Source organism: Pleurodeles waltl, chromosome 6, assembly GCF_031143425.1.
Source record: "Pleurodeles waltl isolate 20211129_DDA chromosome 6, aPleWal1.hap1.20221129, whole genome shotgun sequence".
Classification (NCBI taxonomy): domain Eukaryota; kingdom Metazoa; phylum Chordata; class Amphibia; order Caudata; family Salamandridae; genus Pleurodeles; species Pleurodeles waltl.
The window spans coordinates 559526526-559554030 of NC_090445.1; the positions used below are offsets into that span (position 1 = coordinate 559526526).

Genomic DNA, 27505 nt, shown 5'->3' on the forward strand with positions numbered 1-27505 from the left:
TATGGACACTTGGCCAAAAGAAAATTCAAAGAGAGGTAGTTTTTCTTGAATATAAGCTAAAAATCATCTAGATAAAAAATAGAAATGTGGAGAAATCAAAGAAGAGAAACAATGCATTTTACATTTGAGATAGAATGTTATATTTTGTTTTATTTATCATTTTTTATGATTTTGGGCAGAATAAGACACCAATGTTTTTCATCTTCAAAATTAAGGTTCATGAAGGTTGAATATAAGTAATTCATTTTTAGGTGTTAGAATCATGATGTATATAGCTTTTTCTGGGATTTTAATGGAGAATACACAATTAGTTTTGGATACATACAGTATTTGTTCTATGTTTATGTGAGGGTGTATTATGTCTATTTTAATGGGTGGGAACACTATGAGCATTACTGGCCATGAGGAAGATCTTTTGATCGAAATGCGTCACCATTAAACTCTGTTTTTCAACTGAAAACTGTGGAATGCGATCTTTTTGAATGCCTGTGAAGAGTGGCATTTCCTCTGTTATTTAATAAGGACTACCAGTGGCCGTGACCTGCACCGACCCCGAGAGGTGGAAGAAGCTGGGCAAGCAGCAGGAACTTTTATGGCCATATATATATATATATAGAGGTTCATACTTACCTATAAAATACTGACATTTACTTGCAAAACCTTTACCACACATATGCCTTTACCATTCATTCCTTTACAAGGACATTTGTGGTAAAGGCATGCATGGTAAAGGTATAGCTGTTTTAAAATCCTGTGTAGTAAAAGTTATGCATGGTAATGGTACCTGAGTTGTACTGGCTGTTTTGTAAAAGTATGCGAAAAATACAGCTCCAGACCTAAACAAAGCCTGTACAATAGCTATAGTAGCAATAGTAGTATAATAAAAGCACGTAGAATATGGAAAGAAGTATAAGGGAAAGGTACACTTACTGAGAAGCATAATTCTGGCCTCCTGTACAGACATATAATTAATTAAACTCACATATGACTTCAATTACTGCAGAACACACACCCTAAAGTTGGAATCTTTTCGAATGTATTCTACTAGAGAATTCTGTTTTAAATATCATCCTACAAAACTACTGTATCCAGAAGTTCGATTGCCACTATATTGTGAATGTAAGTAGATACGTATTGATATAATATTTTAAATGGCATATATTTATCTATCTTGGTGATATGTATATATTTTCAAAGTACGTCGATCTGGAGTTAAGAATAGTAAATCTATACTTAACTATATATACTTGCCTTCCCAATATTATGATAGTTGATATCCCGGTTATATTTTTTGTATGATAATATTGTTTGCACACCATATACTGGCATATAACCTGTTTGAGGTGACACAGTGAAGTATTTAGAAAGTAAGGATAATGAGAGTATAACATTCATTTACCTTTAGCAGCAATCATTAATGCAACATACAGTGTATAATATGTTAAATTTGATTGACTTACCTGCGAAGATTATTAAGGACTGTAATATTTGCATACATGTAAAAAATGTAGTAGCTGTATGTTGGACTCCTTTCTATATTCCAATGCTGTGGTTTAGGACTATCTTCGGTGAACATATGGCCGCTGTGTTTCGATTCATCATCCACGCTGTCAAAACCAGTGATCTATCAAAAATGGAGTGATACTGTAGAAAAGATGCCTACAAAATGCATGACTATTGATTGCTATATTCATATTTATATGTATTTTTATAATATCGACCGTTGATTACGATTCTTGTGTTCACTTTAATACATTTTAAAACATCGAAAGAAACAGCAAACACATATAATTGGAGCACCGCAGAATTGTTCACATGCAGAATACAGAACAATTATTCAAGTTTCTGCATCAAAACAAAATGTGAGGAAAAGTGTATTAGTTCTCAGTTGTGGAAAGTTCCGCCGAATTACGTTTGCGTACCGCATGGTGTCAGGGAAACCAAATACCTGGAATATATCTGTACAGAGAACAGTACCAAGAACGTACTAAAAGCCCTGCTTGTGTGAAAGAAGAAGCAGCGCTTCTTCAATTGTTAAATGCCATGTTCTGAGAGGCTGCAGTCAGTTAAATCAGTGCTCGCATTCGCTGAACCGCACTGAATTCTCCATGCTTTTAGCCACCCAGAGGTGTGCTGTGGGAGCTACCCGGAGAACCGGGTGGATGGCAGCGCAGCAAGACCAAAGATGTCAAACTCTGGCTTCTTTATTTACCATATGAACACCACAATTCCAGAAAAGAGGCATGTGTCATAGATGCTGGTACATAAATGATGCAGGCATTAAACTTAGAGTATACGTTCCACAGGGATACTTAATATTCACCTGCTCTTCTGCCCTTCAGCTATTCAGTTATTAATTTGCGTTGAAGCTTGGGAAGTCTTAACCTGGCAATTGAGGAATAAACCATTCAGAACCTCGTAAAGGACATTGGAACATAAACTATTATGTCAGTAATTGTATCGCACTAATGCGTAGCTCCACACAGGGTCCTTCTTGGTCTTACGTTTTTCATTGAAAGAAAACTGTATTCTGGGAAATTAAGTATTTATTACCGCAATTAAAAATACATTTTATAACAGTAATTGTTTAAAGTAAAGGCCATTCTATGACCTGACTATACTGCCACTGGCATGGGAACAAATGAACTCCCTAGATAACAAAATATCCACTAAGTAGTGCAGGCAATTGAAGATAAGGTGACCGGTAAGGCTCTAGGGTAAGATGGTTTCCCAATACAATTTTATAAAATAAATAAACCAGTGACATCAGCTTTTTGTGATTCACTGGTTTCAGGTCTTCTGAATGGAGACTTAGGGGGTCATCACAACCCTGGCGGATGGCGGAGAACCGGCGGTAAGACCGGCAACAGGCTGGCCGTCTTACCTTGGTGAATTATGACCATGGCGGTTACCGCCATGGTCATCCGCCGGTTCTCCGTTCCCCCCGCCAGGGCGGAGACGACCACCGGGCTGGAGACCTGGGTCTCCAGCCCGGTGGTCGTCAGTATACCGCCGGCGGTATTTGGACCCGGCTTACCGCTGTGGATTTCCAGTGGTTTCAACCGCGTTGAAATCCATGGTGGTAAGCACTATCGGTGCCAGGGAATTCCTTCCCTGGTACTGAAAGGGGTCTCACCCACCCTGACTCCCTCCCCTACACCCCCCACCACCCCTGCCACCCCCCAAAGGTGGCAGGGCCCCCCTTCCCACCCCGACCTCCAACATCACAGAACTCACACACACCCGACACGCAAGCAGGCACCACCAACACACACACGCACACACCCCGACATACATGCCTACATCCACACACACAGTCAGACACGCACACCCACATTCAAACATACACGCACACATCCATACAGCCATACCCACAGCCATACACGCACTCATTCCCATACACACAACACCCCGCAAGCATACACGCACCCACACACCCCCTCTACATACACACACGCACCCCCCCATGCACGCACACAACACCCCCCCACCCCCCTCCCCTAACGGACGATCGACTTAACTGGTCCGTCAATCCTCCGGGAGGGGACGGAAGCCATGGGGGCAGCTCCGCCGACACCACACCGCCAACAGAACACCGCCACGACGAATCACACTACGTGATTCGCTGGGCGGTGTTCTGTTGGCGTGGCGATGGAGGTGGCGCAACCTCCACTTCCCCGCCGCCCGCAAGTATGGCTGTTGGCGGCTCTCCGTCAGAATAACAACGGAGAGCAGCCAACAGTCATAATACGCTGAGCAGCAAACCGCCTGCACAGGCGGTCTTGTACAGCGGGCCCTTGGCAGACTTGCAAAAAGACCGCCGAGGTCATAATGACCCCCTTAATGCGAACTAGCATATGAGTAATACCCAATCCAGGCAAAGGCTCCCTAGTGTGTTCTAACTGCAGGCCAAACTCCTTTCTTAATGGGGATGTCAAGATACTGACAAAAGCTCTAGCGAATCACCTGGGGAAAGTTATTGCCCGCTTGAGTCACCCTGCACAGCCCCGCTTTGTGGGGAGAGATCGTCCACTAACCACTTACGAACGATTGCTCTTATCATATGGGATGCAAGAGACAATTTGGATTAGAAACTCCTTCTATCCCTTGATGCTGAAAAGTTGTTGGACCGGGTAGAATGGTGGAACCTTTCCCGCCTGATGGATGTATGGTTGTAAGAACTTTCTCACATTTACTGTATGCATCATGCATCCCACTTTATCAGTGAACTCTGGCGGCCACACATCACCATACTTCAAGGGATGTGCTATGGGTGTCCACTGTCCCTGTTATTGTTTTAATTAGAGTTGGATACCCTGGTGATTGCTCTCAATGCCAATTCACAAATTCACAGGATTCTCATGCCAGCAAGAACAATTAAAGCACTATACTATGGAGACGACATTCTATTGGCTCTACCTAGAACCACCAAATGAAAAAAAGGTACTTACAGACCAATTGGATTCTTTCTCCCTTTTTTCAGCTTACAAGATTAATTTGACCAAATACAAGGCTCTCTGCTCACCCAAACTATGATAAGGGCGCTCGAGGGGACATGCCTTTCATGACTTTAAAATATGTGAAAATATCTGGAAATTTATATCAATAGAGGATTACACAACATAGTACTCAATATCTCCCTCACTGCAGTGAAAATGAGGCAACATTTCCAAACAAGCATTTACAATGCAACGGGTCTCGCATTTGCTCATGTTAGAGCTGATCGCGTTGTAAACTCCTAACCCGACTTTTCACCTATCGGGCAAAAGTGCATTAATGTACATAACCCAAAAAAGTGAAATTAACTATGTAAAGCGCTCGACTTCTGCCAAGCGAGATCGTACTAGTAAAGTAGAGAAAAAGAAGTCCACGAGCCTGATGGAAAACAGCGAGCGTCTCATGTTTTCTGTACTTGGTCACTGCGCTCGAGGTGGGCTAGCCACCGGAAAAGGCATGACATATGCGTGCCTTTGACTAATGAAAGCAAGCAGATTTTATTAGGCAAGCCCACGAACCAATAAAAAACACTGACGTGAAGTTGACAGGGCTCCGAGCCCTTTTCTAAATACAAAATCGTCTCGCTGCGATACGCATGCGCGAGCGCATGCAACGCAGGCTCGACCCTAAAAATGAGCATCCCTAAACATCTCCCTTTGAGGAAAGGTTCAAATTATTAAAATGAATATCCTTCCCAAATTCAACTATGCTTTCAGCATACTAGCCTTCCCCGCCTCAGAGACTGTCTTTAGGGATATAGAATTCAATTTACTTTGCATATCAGGCAATGTCCTATCTCCTGGCAATAGGCCTAACAACTTTTTAATGTTACTGCAGCCAGCTTGAAGGCAGAGAAGTCAGGAAACTCCAAGAACTTAGCAGAACCTTTACATAAAGTTCTACCACGTTCTAGGAGCAGAGCACCAGGGTATAAAAACAGGACTTCCAGACCCACACTTCAGTCACTACTGGACATGCAGAAGGATTCCCAGAGGGCTGCCTGAAGGTGCGACCTGCTGTGCACTCTAGCAGATGGCTGCTGTGCCTGGAAGGACTGCTTTGCTGTCTGCTGTTGAGTCCTGCATCTACATCTGCGCCCATGCTTCACAGAAGGCTCCAAGGGCTGGTTTGACAGCCGCCTGTTCAGAGCCAAAGAGACATAACAGTCTCCCACCATCTTTGAACTGCCCCTGGACCCAGCCTGAGTGAGTCCTGAAGCCCCAAGAGGTCTCCCTCTGCTCCTGGACCCTAGGTTGTGGTGCTAAATGTACTCAGATGGCCATTTTCCAAAAGTAAGGATTTAGACAAAAAATGGTGAAAAAGTGCTCTGAGAACCTAGAGGAGGCAGGAATCAATCTGTTCCCTGTCTGCCGAAGCTGCATTGCCTGCTGGATTGATTGTGCTTTTTCTCTCACTACGTTCTTTTCTTCACAGCAGCAAATCTGTTTCAGAGGTCCTTCGCCAAATCGGTATCTGATCTCGTGAAATTCTCTTCAGCTCCACGGTCATCCAATGATGCCACTCCCTCCAAGAACTCTCCCGCAGGCTTGCTGCGCTGAACTTCTACCTTCTCAGACATTTTTCTCTGAAAAGTTCTCTGCTGATATGGAAACGAGATGGGATGTGGGTGCTATTTAGGTATCAAAGGCGTCAAGGTGCCCCTTGATGATGTGAGTTCAGACCACTGAGATAATGTCAGTGAGGACTACTTTTGACATGATGCAAATATGTTGGTATACCATAGCATATTTGACATTTGGCATGTCTCTCTCCGTTTTTCCCCTTTCACCAAAAATATGTTTACGTAAATATATACTGACAACCAGAGTGTCTCTGCAGGGGTATGTCCCCCCTCTTCTTATGTCGCAAGGAAATATGCACTGAGAGAATGAATGTAATTGCCATTAACACTATGTACATTTTGCCTTGCTATTTGGAGTGATTTCACTTCATGTTTGTCTATGTCATAGTGTGAACATGCATGTACAACTATTGACAGATACAACGTTTTGAATTCAATTGTACTAGAGAGTGCTGGGTTATGTCTCTTTAACAAATGTATGGTGCTTTTTGTGTACATAAACTGGTGCTAAAAGATAATACAATGATATATTTTTTACAGGAATATACACAGGGTAAATGTAGAGAGCAACTAAACCCCATGCATGGTGTATATTGTTTGTTGTTGTATGTCATAAGTCCAAACTCAATAGGGAAAGGACCATAGATTACTAATGTATTACTAAAGTAACTATGGGGCATTAGTTCTAGTCCTGAAGAAAGCCTGGAACATTTAGTGACCTAAGAAAAAAGGCTCAAACGTCACCACTAGAAAGGGTATAGGGTCATTATATCCAACAGACACCCCACTACTGCTCTTACCTATACCATGTAAACCTTTTATTAAAAGGGAATTCTGAGTGCTCTGAGGGTATGTTTATGTCTTAGGAAGACCCTCACGACCTGGAATATGCTCATGCTGATACTGGTTTATAGGTGCCAGGATAAGGCTACATGATGGAAAATGCCACTATTAGAGAGGGTGAGGGCCTTAAAAAGAACCATACTATTTTTCCAGTGAGTTCCCTTCTATTGGTGCACAGCGATTTCAATTGAAAACCTTCGGTCTAGGGTGATCAGATATCTTCTAGCGTAGAATGTTTGGGCACATGCCCATGGAGAATTAGTTGACATACAGTGGTGCTGACAGATTCTATGTAAACTAGATGTTTATAAAGTGTAGATGATTATTTTTATTTTTAGGTAGTGGTAATCAGCCCGTAGGTGGTGGTGGTCATCCTAGGAGTAGGTCGCGACACTCATCCCAAGAGAGTTGATGGCAAGAGTTGCGGGAAGGATATTGCTGCGGTCGAGGACCAGGAAGAACTGCATTTCTCCTGGGACTTGTACTGTAATCTACAACATGATTGACAAGTCCCATAAAACAAAGCAAAATGGACTGGAGCAGCAGATCATGCATGGACTGTGCAGCTAGGTTAGTGTCAATGACGGTCCCCATGCACCATTAAGCAAGTGTGCTTGCCTTGGGACTAGGCAGTCCAAAGTGGGATGTAATGTGGTGTAAGGTAATGTGGTTTGCCAGGGGGGTTAACTTGTCACCCAAGAGAGTATCCAGGTTCTGAGAATGTTCAGGCTCTCCAAGTAGGATCACCTGAACAGCCAGCACAGGGTACATGTAAGCAAGGGACCATATGGTTAGAACGGTCATGCAGCGCAGTGCAGTGCAGCAAGACACTTTGATGCACTTTGCTGCACTATGTCTCACATAAACTCATCCATCACAACTGTGAATTATTTGCCCAGTCACATACTTTTATGTGCAGCCCTGCCACGTTTCTCTGATGTATGTGTGATGTTTTGGCCTAGTCTAGGTTGTCCACTGAATCCTGAGACTACTAGTCCAATCTACAACATGACTACACGTCCCACAAAACTGAGCAAAATGGACTGGAGCACAACATCATGCATGGACCTCGGAAAATGTACAGATATGTCAATGCCATTGATGGCCGCCTTGTACCATGAAGCAAGCGTGCTTGTCTTGTGGCTGGCCAGCCAAAAGTGGGTTGAAATGTATTTTGCTAGAAGGTTAACTTCTCACCCAAGCGGTTATCCAGGTGCTGTAATGTGTAGGCTCTCTAAGTAAGATCACGTGAAGAGCCAGGTGTAGTCACTAGCACTAAACCATATTGCACACAGCTGTCCTGATGTGCTGGGTGAGGTTCTCACAGGTGTTGGCTGCCATGTAAGAGACTATCCTACCTGCTATCTTGCTCATACAGATATCGGGGATGGTGCTAAATGCAAGTGATGCACAGCAGAGGTCCTTGATTGTTAGTTGGAAGCACAGATGGTGTGAGCTAGGTGGTCCCTGGTAGTGTAGTGCCTTGTAGGTGTGGCAGAGCATATTGAACTGCCAGTGTGTCTGAATGAGTAAGGAACTATGGCCCTCATTCTGACCCTGGCGGTCTTTGACCGCCAGGGCGGAGGACCGCGGGAGCACCGCCGACAGGCCGGCGGTGCTTCAATGGGGATTCCGACCGCGGCGGTAAAGCCGCGGTCGGACCGGCACCACTGGCGGGGTCCCGCCAGTGTACCGCGGCCCCATTGAATCCTCCGCGGCGGCGCAGCTTGCTGCACCGCCGCGGGGATTCTGACCCCCCCTACCGCCATCCAGATCCCGGCGGTCGGACCGCCGAGATCCGGATGGCGGTAGGGGGGGTCGCGGGGCCCCTGGGGGCCCCTGCAGTGCCCATGCCACTGGCATGGGCATTGCAGGGGCCCCCGTAAGAGGGCCCCTACATGTATTTCACTGTCTGCTGCGCAGACAGTGAAATACGCGACGGGTGCAACTGCACCCGTCGCACAGCTTCCACTCCGCCGGCTCGATTCCGAGCCGGCTTCATCGTGGAAGCCTCTTTCCCGCTGGGCTGGCTGGCGGTCTGAAGGAGACCGCCCGCCAGCCCAGCGGGAAAGTCAGAATTACCGCCGCGGTCTTTCGACCGCGGAACGGTAACCTGACGGCGGGACTTTGGCGGGCGGCCTCCGCCGCCCGCCAAGGTCAGAATGAGGGCCTATATCTCAAAGAGGTGAGGGGTGTGGTGTGTGACTAAGAAATAGTCAGTCACTGCTGTGTATGATAGTTTGTCACTTGACAACTGTGCAGAGATGCTGTGGTAGAGGGCATTGGTATATTGCATTCTACATGTGATTAGTGCCTGGTTGATGGTCTCATAGGTGTCAGGAGGGAGCCAGAAGAAGAGAAGTATGACTATGCAACATATGTGAAAGCATGTGGAGGTGAAACAGGAAATTATGAAGTGTCAGGGTGAGCTAGGTGTCCAGGATGGTGGGAAGGTTTCTGGAATGGTAGGAGGATGAGGGGTTTAGGTCTAGTGATCTTGGAAACCATGGTAGGTACATGTTGCAGAATATCCTCACTACTATTGTGCGAGTTTCTGTATGAGCCATTACTCTCACATACAGGTAGGCATGTTTGTGAATTGTATAAGATATGATCAGGGTGTCATCTGTGTGTGAGATTAAACAGAGTCTCTGGGTTTGAATGATGATTTCCAGAGACGTCATGTAGAAGTACAACTGAGTGGGTCTGCGTGAAGGAATAAGTGGGACTCTACAGATGAGCATCTTGAGTCCTGAAGAAATGGAGTGAGTTTGAGTTGGTATGTATTTCTAAGTGTGACAGTGGCTATTCCCTTCAGAGTGGTTCTCAGTGTCTAATGTTCTCGATTGTGAAGATAAATGTGTGTGTCCAAGAGACTCCTGGATTCCACAAAAAATTGAAATATGGCCTTACCTATTTCTGCAATATAGCAAGGTTGCTTGCTATGTAGAGTTGTGTGGATGTGGATGAAATAAGACCCCTAGGGCAAATGTTGCACAAACTACATGAAAGACAATACAGTAAGACCGATTGGCATGTTTTATGTGAAAGGCAGAGTGCAGGATTATTTGTAAGACATAACAAAATAACATAACTTGGTGCTGCGGTGTTAACGGATGGCTAGAATGTTTTTAGGAATCCTGGTGACATGGTGCAATGGTCTCAGCAGTGGAATGAAGAAGCTGATATTACATTAGTGTAGGCACAAACCAAAAAAGCAATGTAATATGTCAAACAGGGCCCGTACCTGCACTCAATCTTTCAGGCAGGGCAGGCCAGCAAGCTGCCTAGATGTGTTTCATTGTCTGTCATTACACAAATGCCCCCCCTTGTTCATACAGAGTTTGTGAGAACAATGTGAAGATATTGCCATGTGTAAGGTAATAATAGTGTAACATGGCCTCATCTATTGTAGCAACATATTTTCCACATGTCCCTGTGTACTTGAAAGTGAAGAAAGTTCAGCCTGGATTTCAGCAAAATCACATAGTTCTACATCTATCATGGATCATATTTCTATCCCTTTCCAGAGGGACAACAACACTTCCATAGAGCAGCCTTTCCTTGATGACCAGCCTTTTGATGAGGTCATCCTGCCCTTCTTGGATGATGGCACTTTTGAACAACTCCTGAACTCTATTGATTCTCCTCCTCCGTCTTGGCAAGTGAAGACGATGTTGCAGGGTCTCCAGAGGAACCGCCTTCCACAGGACATGCCCCATCTAGCTGTTCAATCACAGCTGAGGACTCCAAGGACCCCCAAGTTGCATTTCACCAGCGAGTGGTAGGAGACCCTAGCGGCCACCCTAGAAGGAGTCCATAGATAGCGTAGCCCTAATAAGTGTATGCAGAGGCTATTACAGACACCTACAATTGGCTCCATGGTATTGATAAGTCCATAGCTGACATCAGTGGTGTCATGATGGAGAGGGAACAACTATAGCCCTCTTCTTCTGACACCATTGAATTTGCCATGCAGTTGGGGGCATCCGTAACATCACGGAATCCATGGAATGCAAGTTGAACTCCTGTTTTACAAAAATGGGTGCCATTAATTGCAATGTCATTGCTTTGTTGACAAGTCACCAGACACTTGTCAGGGATTTTCTGGCTGTCTTAGTGGCTGGTGGGAACAGAGGAACCCCATCTGCTGTCTCCAATGTGTATGTGCCTATGTGCCTCAGATGTTTTCCATAGAAACACCACCAACTGCAGGGGAGGAAAAACACCTATCAGAGAAGGAAGATGTAGAGTTCCTCAGTTTCCGTTGGTGAACTGCCAGATAAACTTTGTCAGTGCCCCCAGGCCAGTTTCCTAGGGGTCCTGTGATTAACATCATGCCACCTCCTTGTCACCCAGTACTGTCCTGTGTGTTTGTGCACCAGCTGATCTTATCCATTTGGAAAAAAAGTACCTTCCTTAATGGCAATTCATATTTCCTCACTGAAATGTTCCTCACCTCCACATGTTGCATGGCATGTCTCCCAAACGGATTATGTCCGGTTATCTAAGCTTCCAATAATTGTTAGTGATGCCCAAACATCTACAATTAGACTCCCAAAACATATAGGCCCCCATTACAACTTTGGGGGTAACTGCCGCCTACCGCCACGGCGACGGCTGTCAACATACCGTCTCACTGGCTACCAGCTGCCCACCCGCATTATGACTGTCGATAGGATTCCGCCAGACGGCTGGCAGAACACCGTTGACGGTCATGGTGGAGGATGGCGGTAAGGTGGTGCTGCTGTCAGCAGCTGAGCCACGCCAGCAAAACACCGCCTACCGTATCATGAGCAATGATACAGCCTGACGGTGTTTTGCTAGCGGATTCTGTACTGACAGCAGTGCCGTGTCCTGTTTCCAGCCGGAGGACCCACTGCAAGCAGGTCAGTCGGGTTCCCTGACGGGGGGGGATGTTGTGTACGTCTGTGGGGGTGGTGTGGGGGTGTTTATTTTTGTTTGCGTGCATGCAGGTGTGCGTCACGTTGAATGTGTGTGTGAATGACTGAATGTGAGTGTACGTGTATGTTGTGTGTTGTGAATGCGTATGTGCGGTGTGTGGGTATGTATGTGTGCATGCGTGGGTGGATGTGGGTATGCATGTGTGCATGAGCGTGTATGTGTGCATGTGTGGGTGTGTAAATGTGTGGGGGCAGGAGGGGGAGGGGCAGGTGCGGGAGGGCTCTGGGGAGGGCAGGGGGGAAGGGTCAGGGAGATCCCTATCAGTGTCAGGGAAGGAATTCCCTGGCACTGATAGTGCCTACCGCCATGGTTTTCGTGGCGGAATGCTTGCCACGAACACCATGGCGGTAGGCGGGGTCATAATCCCAAGGGCAGCCCAGCGGCCGTTACCACCCTGGTAGACGGAGTTGCATATTGTCAGTTTGGCTTGAGCCAAACCGCTAATGTCATAATTTGGGAAAATGTACTGCCAGCCTGTAGGCAGTACCTTTCCCCAATTACCGCTGACTGCCAGGGTCGTAACGAGGGCCATAGTGAGGGACCTACAATCTTGAGTAAAAATAACTCATATACATCATTTTTTTCAAAACCCAAAGAGTGTTGGATGTTTTTGCTGAAAGGAATACATGGACCATAGTAGAAGTGTACAATCGTAAACCACTTGTTTGCATCTCAAGAAGAGTGAGCTAAAGTCAATTATACATGCTGTCTTTGGATATTCACCTACACCAAGTATAAGTATGAGGAATATGTTGTCTCTCAGTCTCCCAATGGAACGTCAAAGTGTAACAACAAGCTGCAGTCATTTGAATGACAAACAATGAGAATCTGTATCTAATACTCACCAGCTATAAATGGGATGTGTGAGGCATGTGAGGCTATAACACTGTTGCACTCATCCACATATGTTGTTCAGTGAACATGACAATGTCATCATTCTGACATGATAACCTCACTGCTCACACTGTACAGTACATACATGTGCATGGTTGCACTAATAATAGCTAGATATTCACGCCCATAGTCTTCATGAATTAGCATCTAACCTGCGCCACCCAAAGATGCACAACACAGATCCAATACCTTGAAACCGACATCAGAACCATACTGGACAGCGGCGAAACCGCGGCCCTCATCCTCCTGGACCTCTCAGCCACGTTCGACACCGTCTGCCACCACACACTACGCTCACGCCTCAACAATGCTGAAATCCGTGATAGAGCCCTGGACTGGGTCATCTTCTTTCTCACCGGCAGAACCCAGAGAGTCCGCCTCCCCCATTCCGCTCGTAGGCCACTGAAATCATCTGCGGCGTACCCCAGAGTTCGCCCCTCAGCCCAACGCTCTTCATCGTCTACATGGCCCCGCTCGCTAACAGCGCCCGCTCCCACAACCTCAACATCATCTCATACGCTGACAACACCCAGCTGATCCTCTCCCTCACCAAGGACTCCGCCAAGACCTACCTTCATGAAGGAATGAAGGCCATCGCCAAATGGATGAAGAGCAGCTGCCTCAAACTAAATTCTGAAAAGATGGAAGTCCTCATCTTTGTCTCCACCGCCTTCGCATGGGATGACTCCTGGTGGCCTGCCACTCTTGGAACCGTTCCAACTCCCACCGACCACGCACGCAACCTAGGATTCATCTTGGACCCCTCACTATCCATGACCCAGCAAGTCAACGCCATCTCCTCCTCCTGTTTCAACACCCTCCGCATGCTCCGAAAAGTCTACAAATGGATACCCACCGAAACCAGAAGAACAGTCACCCAAGCCCTCGTAAGCAGCAAGCTGGACTACGACAATACCCTCTACGCAGAAACCACGGCCAAACTCCAGAAGAGGCTGCAACGCATCCAGAACGCCTCTGCCCACCTCATCCTGGACATCCCCCGCCACTGCCACATCATAGACCACCTGAAAAACCTGCACTGGCTCCCAGTCAACAAGACAATCACCTTCAAATTCTTAACCCATGCTCACAAAGCACTGCACAACACCGGACCAGAATACCTCAACAGACGACTCTCCTTCTACACCCCGACCCGGCATCTCCACTCTGCCGACCCAGAACTACAACTGGTGGTAGATCATTCTCGAACCTCGCTGCCAAAACGTGGAACACTCTTCCCACCCACCTGCGCCAGACTAAAGACCTCTTTACTTTCAGGAAACTTCTCAAGACCTGGCTGTTCGAGCAGTAGCAGCACCTCCCCCCCCATTGTTCTCCTCCCTCCCCTCCTCAGTGCCTTGAGACCCTCACGGGTGAGTAGTGAGCTTTACAAAACCCTGATTGATTGAATGTGAGTAAGCAAGAAATGCAAGGGCTGCTTGTCGGTGAACTGTGTTAACTGTTAACTGGTGAATAATGCTACGCTGTGATAAGTAGGGACAAGGTGTCCCTCTGCCCCTGAGAGTACCCATATGTGATGAGTGTGAGTGCAACGAACATTACATCTACTGTACATTGTACATACATATTTTTGCACAAGAGCCAGAACACGGAACCAGAAACAATGCAACACCTCCCCAGTGGTAGAGGACATCAGAGATTTATGGGCATGACACTTTGAAAGTAGTTAACCAAAGTGAGCTGCATGACGTGCCAAACCTAGCAAGTATTTAATGAAAATGATGAACATTCTCCAGCCAGATGTGACTGCATTCACAATTAGTAACCAGACAACAACAATGACTCCCTTGCACAATGGTGCAAGGGTGTGTGAGGTAGGGACAGGCACCAGTGTGTCTCCCCGTGCAGCCAGGCAATTGTAATCTGTAGTGGCAAAACTATCCAACCTATACTGGCCCTATCACTTTCACACAGAGTGCTGTAGTAGGAGACTACCTATTGTCAAGGTGGGAGCCTCACTGTAACTTCAAATACATATAGCAGTAAGTGTATCACACTAGGCCTTAATGGCCCAAATAGGCACTGTTATAGCCTATCCATGTTCTTTTATAAAAAAGAACCAAACTTGAGCTACAGCCAATCACGCATCAACACCCTCTAGAACACTCCCAACAGAGGCTGTTTCCCTCAGACTTTATAGTACAAGTGTGAAGCAGAAAGTTCATTTATAAGGGGAACCTCTGTGGGGAGGAATTGTGGGTCTCATGTGAATCTATGAAATATACCAATAATGGAGAACCACAGTTACAGGTAAGTAACCAATTTTCTTCTCCATAATTGGATCTTTCATACAGTCACATGTTTGAATTAGAGTAGCGAGCAGTCATATTATTTAACTAGGTAATAGCTGTATTAGAACAATAATAATAATAATAGGAGTAATTCTACTCCTAGCTAATATTAGATAGCAATATATCAATATTTCCAGGAACATAACAATAAGAATGATAATCATAATCATAAATACCACAATTAATATCAAGCTAACTATAATAATAACAGTAATCATTATAACCAGAAAAGTTAACATTGACCAGATTAAGGAAAAGTAGTTCACATACCCTTTAAGTGGAAGGTGGGATGACCAGAGAGGCTCACCTTAACGGAAAAGACGCCTCAGCACTGCTTGCCCAACCGCTGTGTCCATTTTATTTGTTTCTTCGAGACAGTAGTGCCTTGTCAATGTATGCTGGCTGGACCATGTGGTTGCTCTGCAAATATGCTGCAAGGTCATTCCCACGAAGAGCGCCACTGACGTGGCCACCGCCCTTGTAGAGTGGGTTCTGACCTTGTTGTGGAGCGTCTTTCCGGCCTGGGCATGACAGAATTGTATTGCTAGCCGGATCCACCTGGTAATAGTCAGTTTAGATGCCGGGGAACCTTTCCTCGCATCCCCAAAGACTACAAATAACTGGTCTGATTTTCGGATGTCCCGGGTTCTTTGAAGATAAAATTTCAAACACCTCCTAATATCCAGCGAGTGCAATGCTTTTTCCGCTACCGTCTGCTTGTTAGGAAAAAAGGTTTTCAAAATCACTGGCTCATTCAAATGGAAATTTGAGGGTACCTTCGGAATATATTTAGGATTTGTCCTAAGAGTGAATTGAAGAAAAGGCTCTTTGATGGTGAAGGCCTGTATGTCACTTAGGGCCAGATGTATCAAAAAATTATTTTGCGAATCAGTAATAGCGAATAAAAAAAAAACGCTATTTCTGATTCGCAAAATGCTATGTATCATATTTGCGATTCGGTAATAGCAATCCTTTAAAAATTTCAAATGCTATTACCGAACGCAAATAGCGATACAGCCACCATTCGCACCTATGGGCCTGTAGGCCCATGTTTGTGTTGTTTTTGCATTTTCCAAATAGCAAGTTCCTACCCTGAATTCACAATTTTGGAAATGCAAAACCCCAGGTGCTGGGGGCCTAAGGCCCCCTCGCTGCACCCTAAAATGTTTTTGGGGACATGTAAGGCGCACACATACCAAAAGTTTTACTTGGTGGTAATTGCGATTCCTTAATGCCAAATTCGCATTAAGGAATTGCTTGATACATGTGGTTTAGAAATCGCAAATAAGTATTCCTTATTTGTGATTTCTTATTTAGAGAATCGCAATTTGCGATTCTCTAAATGGGCTTGCAAATTTAAGGAATCACTATTTTAGCGATTCCTTTAATTTGCGTTGCGAAAGGCTTTCATAAATACTGAAAGGCATTTTTGCATTCGCAAACGGGCATTCGCACCGTTTGCGAATGCAAAATGGGCTTGATACATCTGGCCCTTACTCTTTTAGCTGAAGTAAGAGCCAGCCACAGCACCGTCTTCCAAGAGATGAATTTCAGTTCAGCCCTGTGGATTGGCTCGAAAGGGGCTTTCATGAGATGTCCCAATACCACGTTTATGGACCACAAAGGTGGGGTTTTACGCACTGGTGGAAAAACTCGAAAAAGACCCTAAGAAATTGTTTCACAATCCTAGTGGAAAATAACAAAGCAGTGTTCTGAGATCGGCGGTATCTTGAAATTGCTGCTACATGCACTCGAATGGAGAAATCCGAAAGCCCAGATTTTGCCAAGTGTAACAAATAAGGAAGTACCTGCTCCGGGAGCGAAGAGATAGGATGGACTCCTTCCGCAGCACACCACAAACAAAAACGCTTCCATTTAAGCCTATAAGTCTTATTGGTGGTGTTCGCTCTGGCATTGGCTAGTATTGCCCTACATTCTGATGAGATGTGTAAAGTGGCGTTTTCATTGAATTCAGGAGCCTGGCTGACAAGTGTAGAGATGACGGATACAGATGCCTGACCTGGCCCTGGTGCATGGTCACCAGGGTTAGCGTCTGTCTGAGTAGAACATGTGGCTGTTCCGAAAACACAAGGAGTTCTGTGAACCACACATGCATGGGCCACTTGGGTGCTACTAGCAGGAAACAGCATCCTTCTGTCTTTATCTTTCTGATCACCCTGGGGATGAGTGGGATTGGAGGAAAAGCATAGGCATAGACCCCTGACCATCTCATCAAAAACGCAATCCCCCACGACCCTTTTTGGGGAAGCCAGCTTGCGCAATATGGGCATTTCCTGTTCTCATATGTGGCAAATAGATCGCGATTTGGCCTGCCCCCCATCCGGAAGAGTGTCTGCTAGGACGTTGGTCTGCCCTGGCACGGTCTCCGCCTTCAGAAAAATGTTGTTTCTTATGGCCCATTTTCAAATGTTCTGAGCTTGTTGTGAGAGCTGTAAGGACCTTGTGCCACCCTGTTTGTTTAGGTAAAACATGCTCCTGATATAATCCATCATGATCAGAACATCCGAGTTTCGAACTCTTGGTAAAAAAGCCTTTAGGGCCAGATCTATTGCTTTGAACTCCAGCTGGTTTATGTGGAGTTGTTTGTCCTTTTGAGTCCAGGACCCACTTATTCACAGATCCTGAAGGTGGGCACCCCATCCCACAAGGGACGTGTCTGTTATTACTATGTAGCGAGGTACTTGTGGAAGAAATGACAAGTTGGTCGGTCTCGCCCACCAAGACATGGCAGCTCGCATTGCTGGTGTGATGAGAATTTGATCCTCAAAGGAGCCCTGCACCGGAAGCCACTGAGCATGCAGCTACTCCTGTAGAGGTTGCATATGTAGTTGGGGTCGGCAGAATACATGACAAGATCATTCCTATTAATGACTTGTAAGTTCGATCTGAAACAAACTTTTTTGTTGATAGCTTGTGGGCCAAGCTGGAAAGCTTTTGTTTTCTCTCTTGAGACAGGTATGCCTTGCTTTGGATAGTATTGAGTATTGCCCCCAAGAAATTAAATTTCTGTGTAGGGTGAACGTGTGACTTGAGATAATTGATGTTAAGACCGAGATCCTCGAACAACTGGAGGTAACGGTAGTATGGTCTACCACCTGAGCTCTCGAGGATGCCTTGATGAGCCAGTTGTCGAGACAGGGAAAAACTTGCATGCCCAACTGGCGTAGGTGAGCTGCTACTGGAGCTTACATCTTTGTAAAAATTCTGGGGCCGACTTTAATCCGAATGGGAGGGCACAAAACTGCAGATGCATACCAGCTACCCTGAACCTGAGAAATGTGCGAGGGTTTTGATGTATTGAGATGTGGAAATACACATCCTGGGGGTCTAGGGATGTCATGTAATCTCCTGAATTCAAGAGGCATAGGATGTCCTGTAGTGTTACCATACGGAACGACTGCTTCTTCAGGAACTTGGTTAAGGATCTTAAGTCTAGAATGGGGCGCCAATCTCCTGAAGGCTTCTTTACTAGAAAGAAGCGTGAATAGAACCTGTGGTTCCTGTGAAGAGTTGGAGCAACTTCTATTGCCCCTTTGTGCAACATCACATACACTTCTTTGAGGAGTTGCTTTAATCATGGAGGTGGCGGACCTGACGGAGGGATATTTGGTGGTTTCTGTATGAACTCCAGAGTATGCCCCTTGGCCACTATATCCAGCACCCACTTGTCGGATGTTATGCTTGACCACCGAAGAAAGTGATGAGTGATGCAACCCCCAATTTTCGACATCTGGGTAGTGTTGGTAGCTGGTATGGATGTCCCGTCATTGCTTTCTGCCTGTGTCTCTGCCACGGGCAATGGCTCTTCCCTTTGCAGGATGTCTCTAAGCAGCAAAGGTGGCAACTGATAGTACTGCTGATGCTGTCCATACTGTGGTCGGAGTCCTGCTGGAGATGACTGCTACTGTGGTCTATACTGCTGGAAACCACCACAAAAGGAGTAACTTCCTCTGCCCCTTGCACCTCAAAATGGCTGTTTCTTGTACTGTAACATTCCAAGGGATTATGCCGTATCTGTATTGGCCTTTATGGATTGTAGCATCTTCCCGAAGAGGCTTTCCCCATCAAACGCCATGTCCAGAATTCTACTCTGAACTTCCGGGTGAAAGGAAGTAAACTTCAGCCACCCCTGTCTACGCAAGACTGCTGCACCTGCTAGCTGCCTGAAACCTGTCAGTGAAATGTCAATTGCACAATCGATGACCTCGGCTGTGATCCGCTCACCCTGCTGTAACACCTTCTTTGGCTCCAGTTTGGCATCCTCAGGCAAAAGGTCTAAATAGGAAGACGTGTCTGTCCACATTCGGTGGTCGTACCTGCCCAGGATGGCCAATGAGTTAGCCGCCTTAACTGTTATCGCTGCCACAGAGGAGAATCTCTTCCTGATGTTGTCCTAACTCCGCCCCTCTCTGTCTGGGGGTGATGTTATTGGCGTTGAAGGATTCATTCAGCGACGTTGCGCTGCCTGAGATATGACAGAATCCGGCTCCGGTTGGGATACTAAGCAGGCTGGAGTATTTTCCAGGGCTTTATATTTCTTTTACAGCTGCTACATCTGGGAAGTTATTGTAGCTGGATTTTTCATCGCCTTCAATCCTTCCTGCCATAAAAAATCCACTATAGGAATAGCCCTAACCAACTTCTTTGATGGCTCTTTAAAGTCGTATAGGAAACAATCAGTTTCCTGGAAATGATGGGTAGCTCAAATCTTTTGGCTGCTCTTTCCATCAAATTATGGAAGCCCCCTATGTCCTCCGGGGGTGAATCCACTGGTCCTGCTGGGGGTGGTGATGGTGTAGGGATGAGGTATTCATCCCACTCACTAGGAGTTGTCTCCGGTATCTCACCTTCTTCTCTCTCCTCGTCTGTGGAGTTATGATAATCCTGATGTTGTTGAACAAACTGAATGTTTCTGTGTGGCGTCCCCGGATGACTGGGGACTGGGGTCCGTAGATCCATCTGTGGATTGTACGGTCTGGTTAGAGTCGCCGGCAGTGAAGGCAGAAATCTTCGATAGTAATCCCACAACATAACCTGGAGATCTGACACCAAAGATCTAGGCATGGGAAAAGAAGCCTTCATCTCAAACGTGGAATATGACGGATCCGGTTGGACTCTAGTTGGCGAATAGGTTTGCTGCTCTTGTCCATCATCATTGTCATCCAGGTCCTGGCATTTGACATGGGGTTGTGACGGACTACTGGCTGCACCAAACGTCCTCTCATCCTGAGAATAGACGTCATCATCATCATCCAAAGATGCTGAGGAGGATATGGCAAAACCTTGCTTGGGGAGGTATGCACTGGGAGGATTGGAGCTGTCTTCTCTCCCACGGTAATGAAAGAAAGAGGAAGGAATCTTGCTGAGTCTTGCTGAGCCATAAAATCCCCTGAAGATGGCTTAGTCATCGACGGCTGCACCGACGAAACTGCTGTCTTCCCCATCGACAGTTCTCCCATCGACGATGTCCTCGTCGGTGGAGTTTTCATTGTCAACGCTTCTTCCCCGTCAACGGTTTCTTCATTGACGGTGTTGTCGACGCTACCTTCGCCCTAGTCGCCTGGTGTTTTGTCGACGGGAATGGCACTGCCAACAGATGCAACAACGAGGCTTCCGACTTCTCTCTCGTCGATTATGTAAATTTTTTGCAGTAATGATCGTAGTCGATGAAAGTAGCGATGATGTAATAATCATCGGTGACACCGCTGTGGTAAATGTCAATGTCATCGTCGTCGCAGTGGCCGTCGACATGGTCGTCGACAGTATCCTCGTCGACTGGCCTTTTTTGGCAGAATCTGAGGAGAATCTTCCTGGGTCTCTTCCCGATGATAGGGACAGAGAGGCACTTTTTGGGGGTGCCTTTTTTCCCAAAGGTGTGGTAGGCTCTGAGTGAACCTTTTTTGAGAGTTTTCAGTGGGTCTCTCCTGGCATGTATGTTTCTCCAAAGAGAGATATTTAGATTTCTTCGCCACCTTTCTTGGAGGCTCTGTAGGCAGTTTTTCTTCCCCTCCAGGCCTTTTTAGGGGGTGAGTAGTGTGTGATGAAGCTTCACTCTCATCAGAAGAAGGATTCTCTATGGCCTTCTGCTTTTGGAGCCACAACAAAAGTCTTTCCTCTCAGTCTTTCAGGGTTTTATGACTATAGGAGCGACAGATCTTACAGTCCCTCACCTTGTGATCTGGACGCAGGCAGTAGTTGCATTTCTTGTGGGGGTCATCAATGTGAAGCCTTTTCCTCCTGCAACTCCTACAGTCTCTGAAAAGTCCTTTTTTAGTTTGTTGGAACATTCTGTCCACTGAAAAGCTGGGTTCTCTGAGAGAAAATATCCCTGTCAGAAGAATAAACTGAGCAGAGCTCAGGGAGACTCCCTTCACACGACGTGCAGTAGACAATCTGAGGGAAACAGACTCTGTTGGGAGTGTTCTGGAGGGTGTTGACACCTGATTGTCTGTAGCTCAAGTATGGTTCTTTCTTATAAAATAACATGGATAGGCTATAACAGTGTCTATTCGGGCCATTAGGGCCTAATGTGATACACTTGCTGCTATATGCATTTGAAGTTACTGTGAGGCTCCCACCTCAACGACAGGGATGATTCAAGCATGTGAATCTATGAAAGATCCAATACTGGAGAAGGACAACAAATGTAAGGTAGACTAACAGTTGACCATAGGCCTCTGACAAAGCAACATATACCTTCAAAGACTGCAGGTCAATTGCTACATCGTGTACTCAACTCACACAATGGTACCAACTCTTAGGAAATGATGACAAATTAGTGAAAGTAGAAAAAATGTTAATGTATCAAAACTACCTACAGCTACCTAGCCTACACTAACCTTAACACTAGCCTAAACTATATTAGCTTAAACTATCATAAGTACTATACACACAGGACAAGTTAAACATCAATCTGCACCCCTCTTAATACACTTATCTATGTATAATACAAACATAAACACCACCTTATACATATACCATCTACACATTTAATCCTAAACAAATATGTATTTTTTTTTTAAAGCAGTATACATCAACACCCCACCAACTTAAAATTACTGCCATTAAATAATACACTTTAAAACAACTAGCTAAAAAAATAGTGTTCACCTAACACATCTATTCTAAACCTACATCTATACTAAACCCTAACTGACACTATGCCTAACAACAACAAACAATTAACTAACTTAATAATTAGCAGGAAAAGGCTATGTCCTGAGAGAGAGGCTCAAATTCAGGTAGTAATCCTTTCCATGGCCTCTTGCAATGTCAACATTATTTCGCAGAGGCTGGCCTGCTCATGTTTAATGCCATGCACCCTCCTGTTAAGTTTCCACAACTCCCTGAGAATCTTATTTTTGAAAAAATATCCTCTGGCATGGCTGAGCCTCATGTCTTGTATGGTTGTCTGCTGTGATGCAGTTGATGATCCTGTTGTGGCCAGTGTCTGGACTACCTGCTGCTGCTGTTGGACACGCTCCAAAGGTTGTGGCCCACCAGATTGTGGATTGTCTGTTCACCTTTCACTTTTCCATGTGCCTGATGCATTTGCACTTCCATATTGCGCTCCCATCTTCTGCTACGCCCATGCAATGTGGCAGATGTGGCAATAGTGTTCCTTCCTGAATTCAAAGGTTCTAGCCTCATCAGCTGTCATGTTAACCAGGGAGTTAAAGGTAAAACTTATTAACTCAAGTTGTAGGTGTTCCTGATGTATCTGAAAATAGACTGCCATTGTCATAGTATTATATGTGGCAGTCCAGGCCTACACCAAAATTTGAGATTGAGATAAGGGCAATATAACTTTAATACAAAGACATCTCCTAATAGAACAAGGCAAACTGAGTCGAGTGCGGTCAATGTAAGTGTACAATATGGGAATTAAGTCACAATATTATTACAACCTTATCACTCATAACAGCGACTCGTACTTATGATGGTGTGTCAATGGGAAATTAGATACCTGGTCCAGATATGGACACTTTTGGTGTTGGTATTGGATCATGCAAGTTGGGTGAAACTTTGTCACACATATACATGAACGGTGATAAAGTAAGCAAGTCCAGGTAGTGTGCCTCTGCATTGCATGACTCATCTGAAGTTACACAAGGCAGCACACATTACTGACTTTACTTACTCAGTGTCAGGTAGCCAATACAGAGATGGAGGGGGGTTGGCTCCCTCCTACAAGACATTACTGTAGTACACTTCACCAACCTACCCTCAGGTGAAAACAATGAAATCTGACATATAGCTTCTGGTATATAATTGTAGAAAAGTCATGATAACCTTAACAGAAACAATTTTCTGTACACACATTTTCCTAGGACTGCATTTGTCAGCGCACAATTTTTATTTGAAAATGCACCTCAGGTGTGTGTGTATGCTTGCTGGAGTACGCATCTGTGCAAGAACGTTGTTGGGGATAATGCAGGGACCCTTGCATCATGATGTAAGGGTCCCTGCAATGGTGGTAGCTGGTCTAACTTACTGCACCAGTCGGTAAGCAGTGTAATGAGCTGTATGCTACTAAGTGCATTCCTGCATGTGAACCTTTAAGCAGTGCTGCAACATGACTTTATACCGTGCATTGTATGAATGCCTCCCAGAAATGGAACACAAGAGATATGCGGGGCATGAGTTTGGCATTTCAATGCCAATCCATGTGCAGACAAGTGTGTTTGTCCAGCTGGCAACACCATGTCAATGACACTGTAACCACGCTTTGAGGCATACTGGCACATTGGTTTAACATCAGTGACATTTACACAATGTGCTCCAGAATATGCACGGTGCACTGAGATATGAAGCCTGACATCAAGTTGAGACATGCAAAGTCATATGACCAGAACCCTGCCATGTGGACATCTGCACTCACAATGTGCATCAGTCAGGCAGCCAGGCAATGATATGTACAACATCATGGTTAAAAATATTAGCAGGCTTACATCCCTACAGCCTCCAGGGCATCAGTGTAATTGTTCCTCTGTCACTACATTTCACATAGGTATGGCATGGAATACTCTGAGGGAAGCTCAAGTACCTCTGAGGCTGGATTACAACAGCCACATCTCAGGTTACGTTAAGCAAATTATGATGTATCAGTACTTATGGAAAATGTACTAACACCCTTACAGAAACATATGTTGAGATGTCATTTGTTCTTTGTCACAGGTAAAATCCATGATTTGGAAAAACGTTGCCCTATCACAACAACATTCAAAGCATCTGTCAGAGGAAAAATGGTTTGGTTGCGATTGCTACCCTGCTGACACTATCCTACATGATTTTAAAATTTGACTTTTGCATTGACACACAGGTACTGGGACAGGTATGTGTCACAAAACATTTTAAAGTGTTGATCAACAGGAATCTTTACCCACATCTATGGTCAGTCACACTGCAATTGTGTGGCAGGAGAGGTTAAACATATGCAGCAAGTATGAGCATAATATGCTGCAAGATGAAGCAATATATGAGGCATTTTGACACACATTTTCTAATACACAGATTTCATGATACCATTATGTTTACTTTCGGTAACACTGTCAGAGCCAGTATCATACTCAAATATGTACATAGGTAACTAAACCATGTCTAGATAAGCTTAGCGAAGCTCATTCCACTTTGCTGCTACAGCTATGAAAACATTGTTATGTTTGTGCCATTTGTGATACAACAAATTTGTATTGTGTTGAAAATTTGCAGATTTAGCACCAGCTCATTGTTCATGTGCCAAATGCATCAAAACTATAGATCTGCATAAATCCTCTGGGCCTGCATAAACTGCCCCTACGTGCATATTGACATGCATCCTTGTCAATTCAACATTATTCTGTGTAAACTTTCTGTTGTGTTGGCACACTGAATGCCATTATTTGCAGGTGATTGATACTTCTCCAAACATCAGAATGTTACAACTATCACAAATCACACACAGACCTTACAAGCTACCAGCAAGTATTCATTACACTAACTGGCTGCATTAGGATCCCTTAAGGTGTCAACTCGTTCCCGGTGAATGGGACATCTCAACCTACAAGACAAAGATTTGAACATTGCATTGTAAATAGTGCAGCTACACACTGTCAAAATCCCACAATAAATACTATGAAATCCCAGTGATTTCCAATATCCAACACTCTTAACACACATGTGTATACAATGCATAAATACAGGGTATAGCTAGTCACCTTGCGTGACAGAGCTGGCTGGATGTTGAAGGTCAGAGGTATCTAACATCACTTGCCGGAAGCATGCATCAGGTATGTGATGTTTTCTGTACTGCCGGGCATTATCATCTCATGCCCCCTTGCACCATGAAACAAGGATTAAAACTGTTAGCTTTAGGCAGACCAAACTAGTGCTGCGATGGGAAAGGACAGGTATACACAGTATGTAACATTGTAAGGACCATATCACACTGTTCACTGCGCTGGTGCACAAAATTTGCGGACTAGCGTCAATGCATGCTACCTTGCAACATGGTGCAAGTGTGCACGCCTTGTAAGCAGGTTTATTTTTTTTCCTGGACGGCCCAACTTCTGGCATAAAAACAATTGCTGGAGGCATTTTCATCTGTCTATGTGTGCTGCACAAAGCAGCATACATATTTTTTTTTAACATAAATGGAGATTGAACATAAATGTCCTCCTTACCCATCACCTGTGCAGGTTTGCCAATTTATGGATAATTTCCTGGTCAATCACGTATGTTGAACCAGGGAATGCTTCTAAGTACATAAGTGTTCAATGTAAACAAGGTGCAAAGCCAAACCACCACATTAACAAATCTGTTTGTTTAATGTTTAAATTTGCATAAATGATATAGCAACATCACTACATGCAGATAGTACATACATACATACCTACGAAGCCTCTGATCTCCAATCCCAGGATGTCCACTGGATCTGCCTCAAGTGCACAATATAATATAAGCCCAGCAATGTTTGAGCTGGAAGACGGTGCAATCACCTCCAAATACCTGGTACATTTGCCAATGCACCCTCTCCCAGCAATCCTTCCTGTCTTTGGGAGGTAGCCTTGAAGGGCCAACAAGGTGGGGAGTTAATGCAGTAGTACCTCTCCCTCAAAATGTTTACCCATACCCTTTTCCAACAACATCCTAAACCAAGTACACCCCAAACAAACACCCCTTAAGCGAATACATACCACAGAAATATAACACCCCTAAATTGACAAACAACCTATAATAGAAAGGCAAATACTTATACAATATTTTATAAACATGCATAAAAGGTACACAATTGACACAACACAGGGACACTCCGGACAGTGACTAGACTAAAACTCGCACGATCCTCAAGACACTCTCAAAACACCACTAACAACCAGCTCAGCTTAAAAGAATGTTAAACATTCATACTTCTTAGTATGCAGCCTGCCACATCCATTGCATCATTTCCTTGGTGTGTCCAGCAATTTTCCAACATTTGTGTAGATTTTTAGGACACATTGCAATGCAAATGTACATTGCATAATGGAAGCATTTCACAGTAGCACTTCTGCAGTAGAGTCAGGTCCATGCAATGGCAGGGATGCAAGAGTTCCGAACGGCACAACTGGTGTGATGCGCAGGTTCATACCCACACAACAGGGGCAATGTGCAGGTTCTGACTCGTGCAATAGGGCTGATGCACTGGATCTATAGTAGAAGTGTGGCGTCTGTTGGATCAAATACCTTAGGCCCACTTCCATTGGTCCAGGACTAGGGTGACACCACTTGGCAGGTCAGAGTGACAGACAGCAGTGTCCTGTTGCTGAAGCAGGGTGGTTGGAAGTCTTCCATGTTCCTGAGACTTAGGGACACATGTACATCCCTTTTTTTTGTGGCAAACAGCCCGAGTTGCAGAATCGCAAAATAGGTTTGCGATTTACTATTAGGAAGGGGCTTGCAAAGGGGTTCGTTCCTAATAGCGTCTCTCAGGGGAATGCATGATTGTTTTTCGACCAGGAATGCGTCGCAAAACAATTGCAGTTACCACCAATTTCAAATTGGTGGTAACCCATTCGCAAATAGGAAGGGGTCCAAAAGGGACCCCTACGCTTTGTTAATGGGGGCGTCAACATTTTTTCACAGCAGGCAGTGGGTTCCACGGATCACTGCCTACTCTGAAAAAATAAAAAGGGGGACTTTTTTCTTTTGTAATGCATACCCGTTTTTCTTTAAGCATTTGCAATGCACCGGGTCTAGCATTTCTCCGAGTTAGAGCTATTACCAGTTGTAAACTGCCAACAGGATTTGACAGAAACTCAACATTGCTGTCAGCGAAGCAGTGTCATTGACATGCATTGCTGAAGTTGCTGCCCTGTAGCACCAGAATTGCACACCCAAGAACGCATACTGAAGAATTTTGTGACAGGTTTGA

The 27505-nt window shown here is 45.0% G+C and overlaps 1 protein-coding gene across 1 annotated transcript in view; it reads right to left on the reverse strand.

Annotated features, from left to right (window-relative positions):
• AMPD1 (adenosine monophosphate deaminase 1) overlaps positions 1 to 27505 on the reverse strand; it is a 1595039-nt gene that overhangs the window by 342381 nt on the left and 1225153 nt on the right. Inside the window, exon 9 of the mRNA XM_069242152.1 lies at positions 1461 to 1624. Within this exon, the coding sequence (XP_069098253.1) occupies positions 1461 to 1624 (164 nt within the window). The remainder of the gene's footprint in view (positions 1 to 1460; positions 1625 to 27505) is intronic.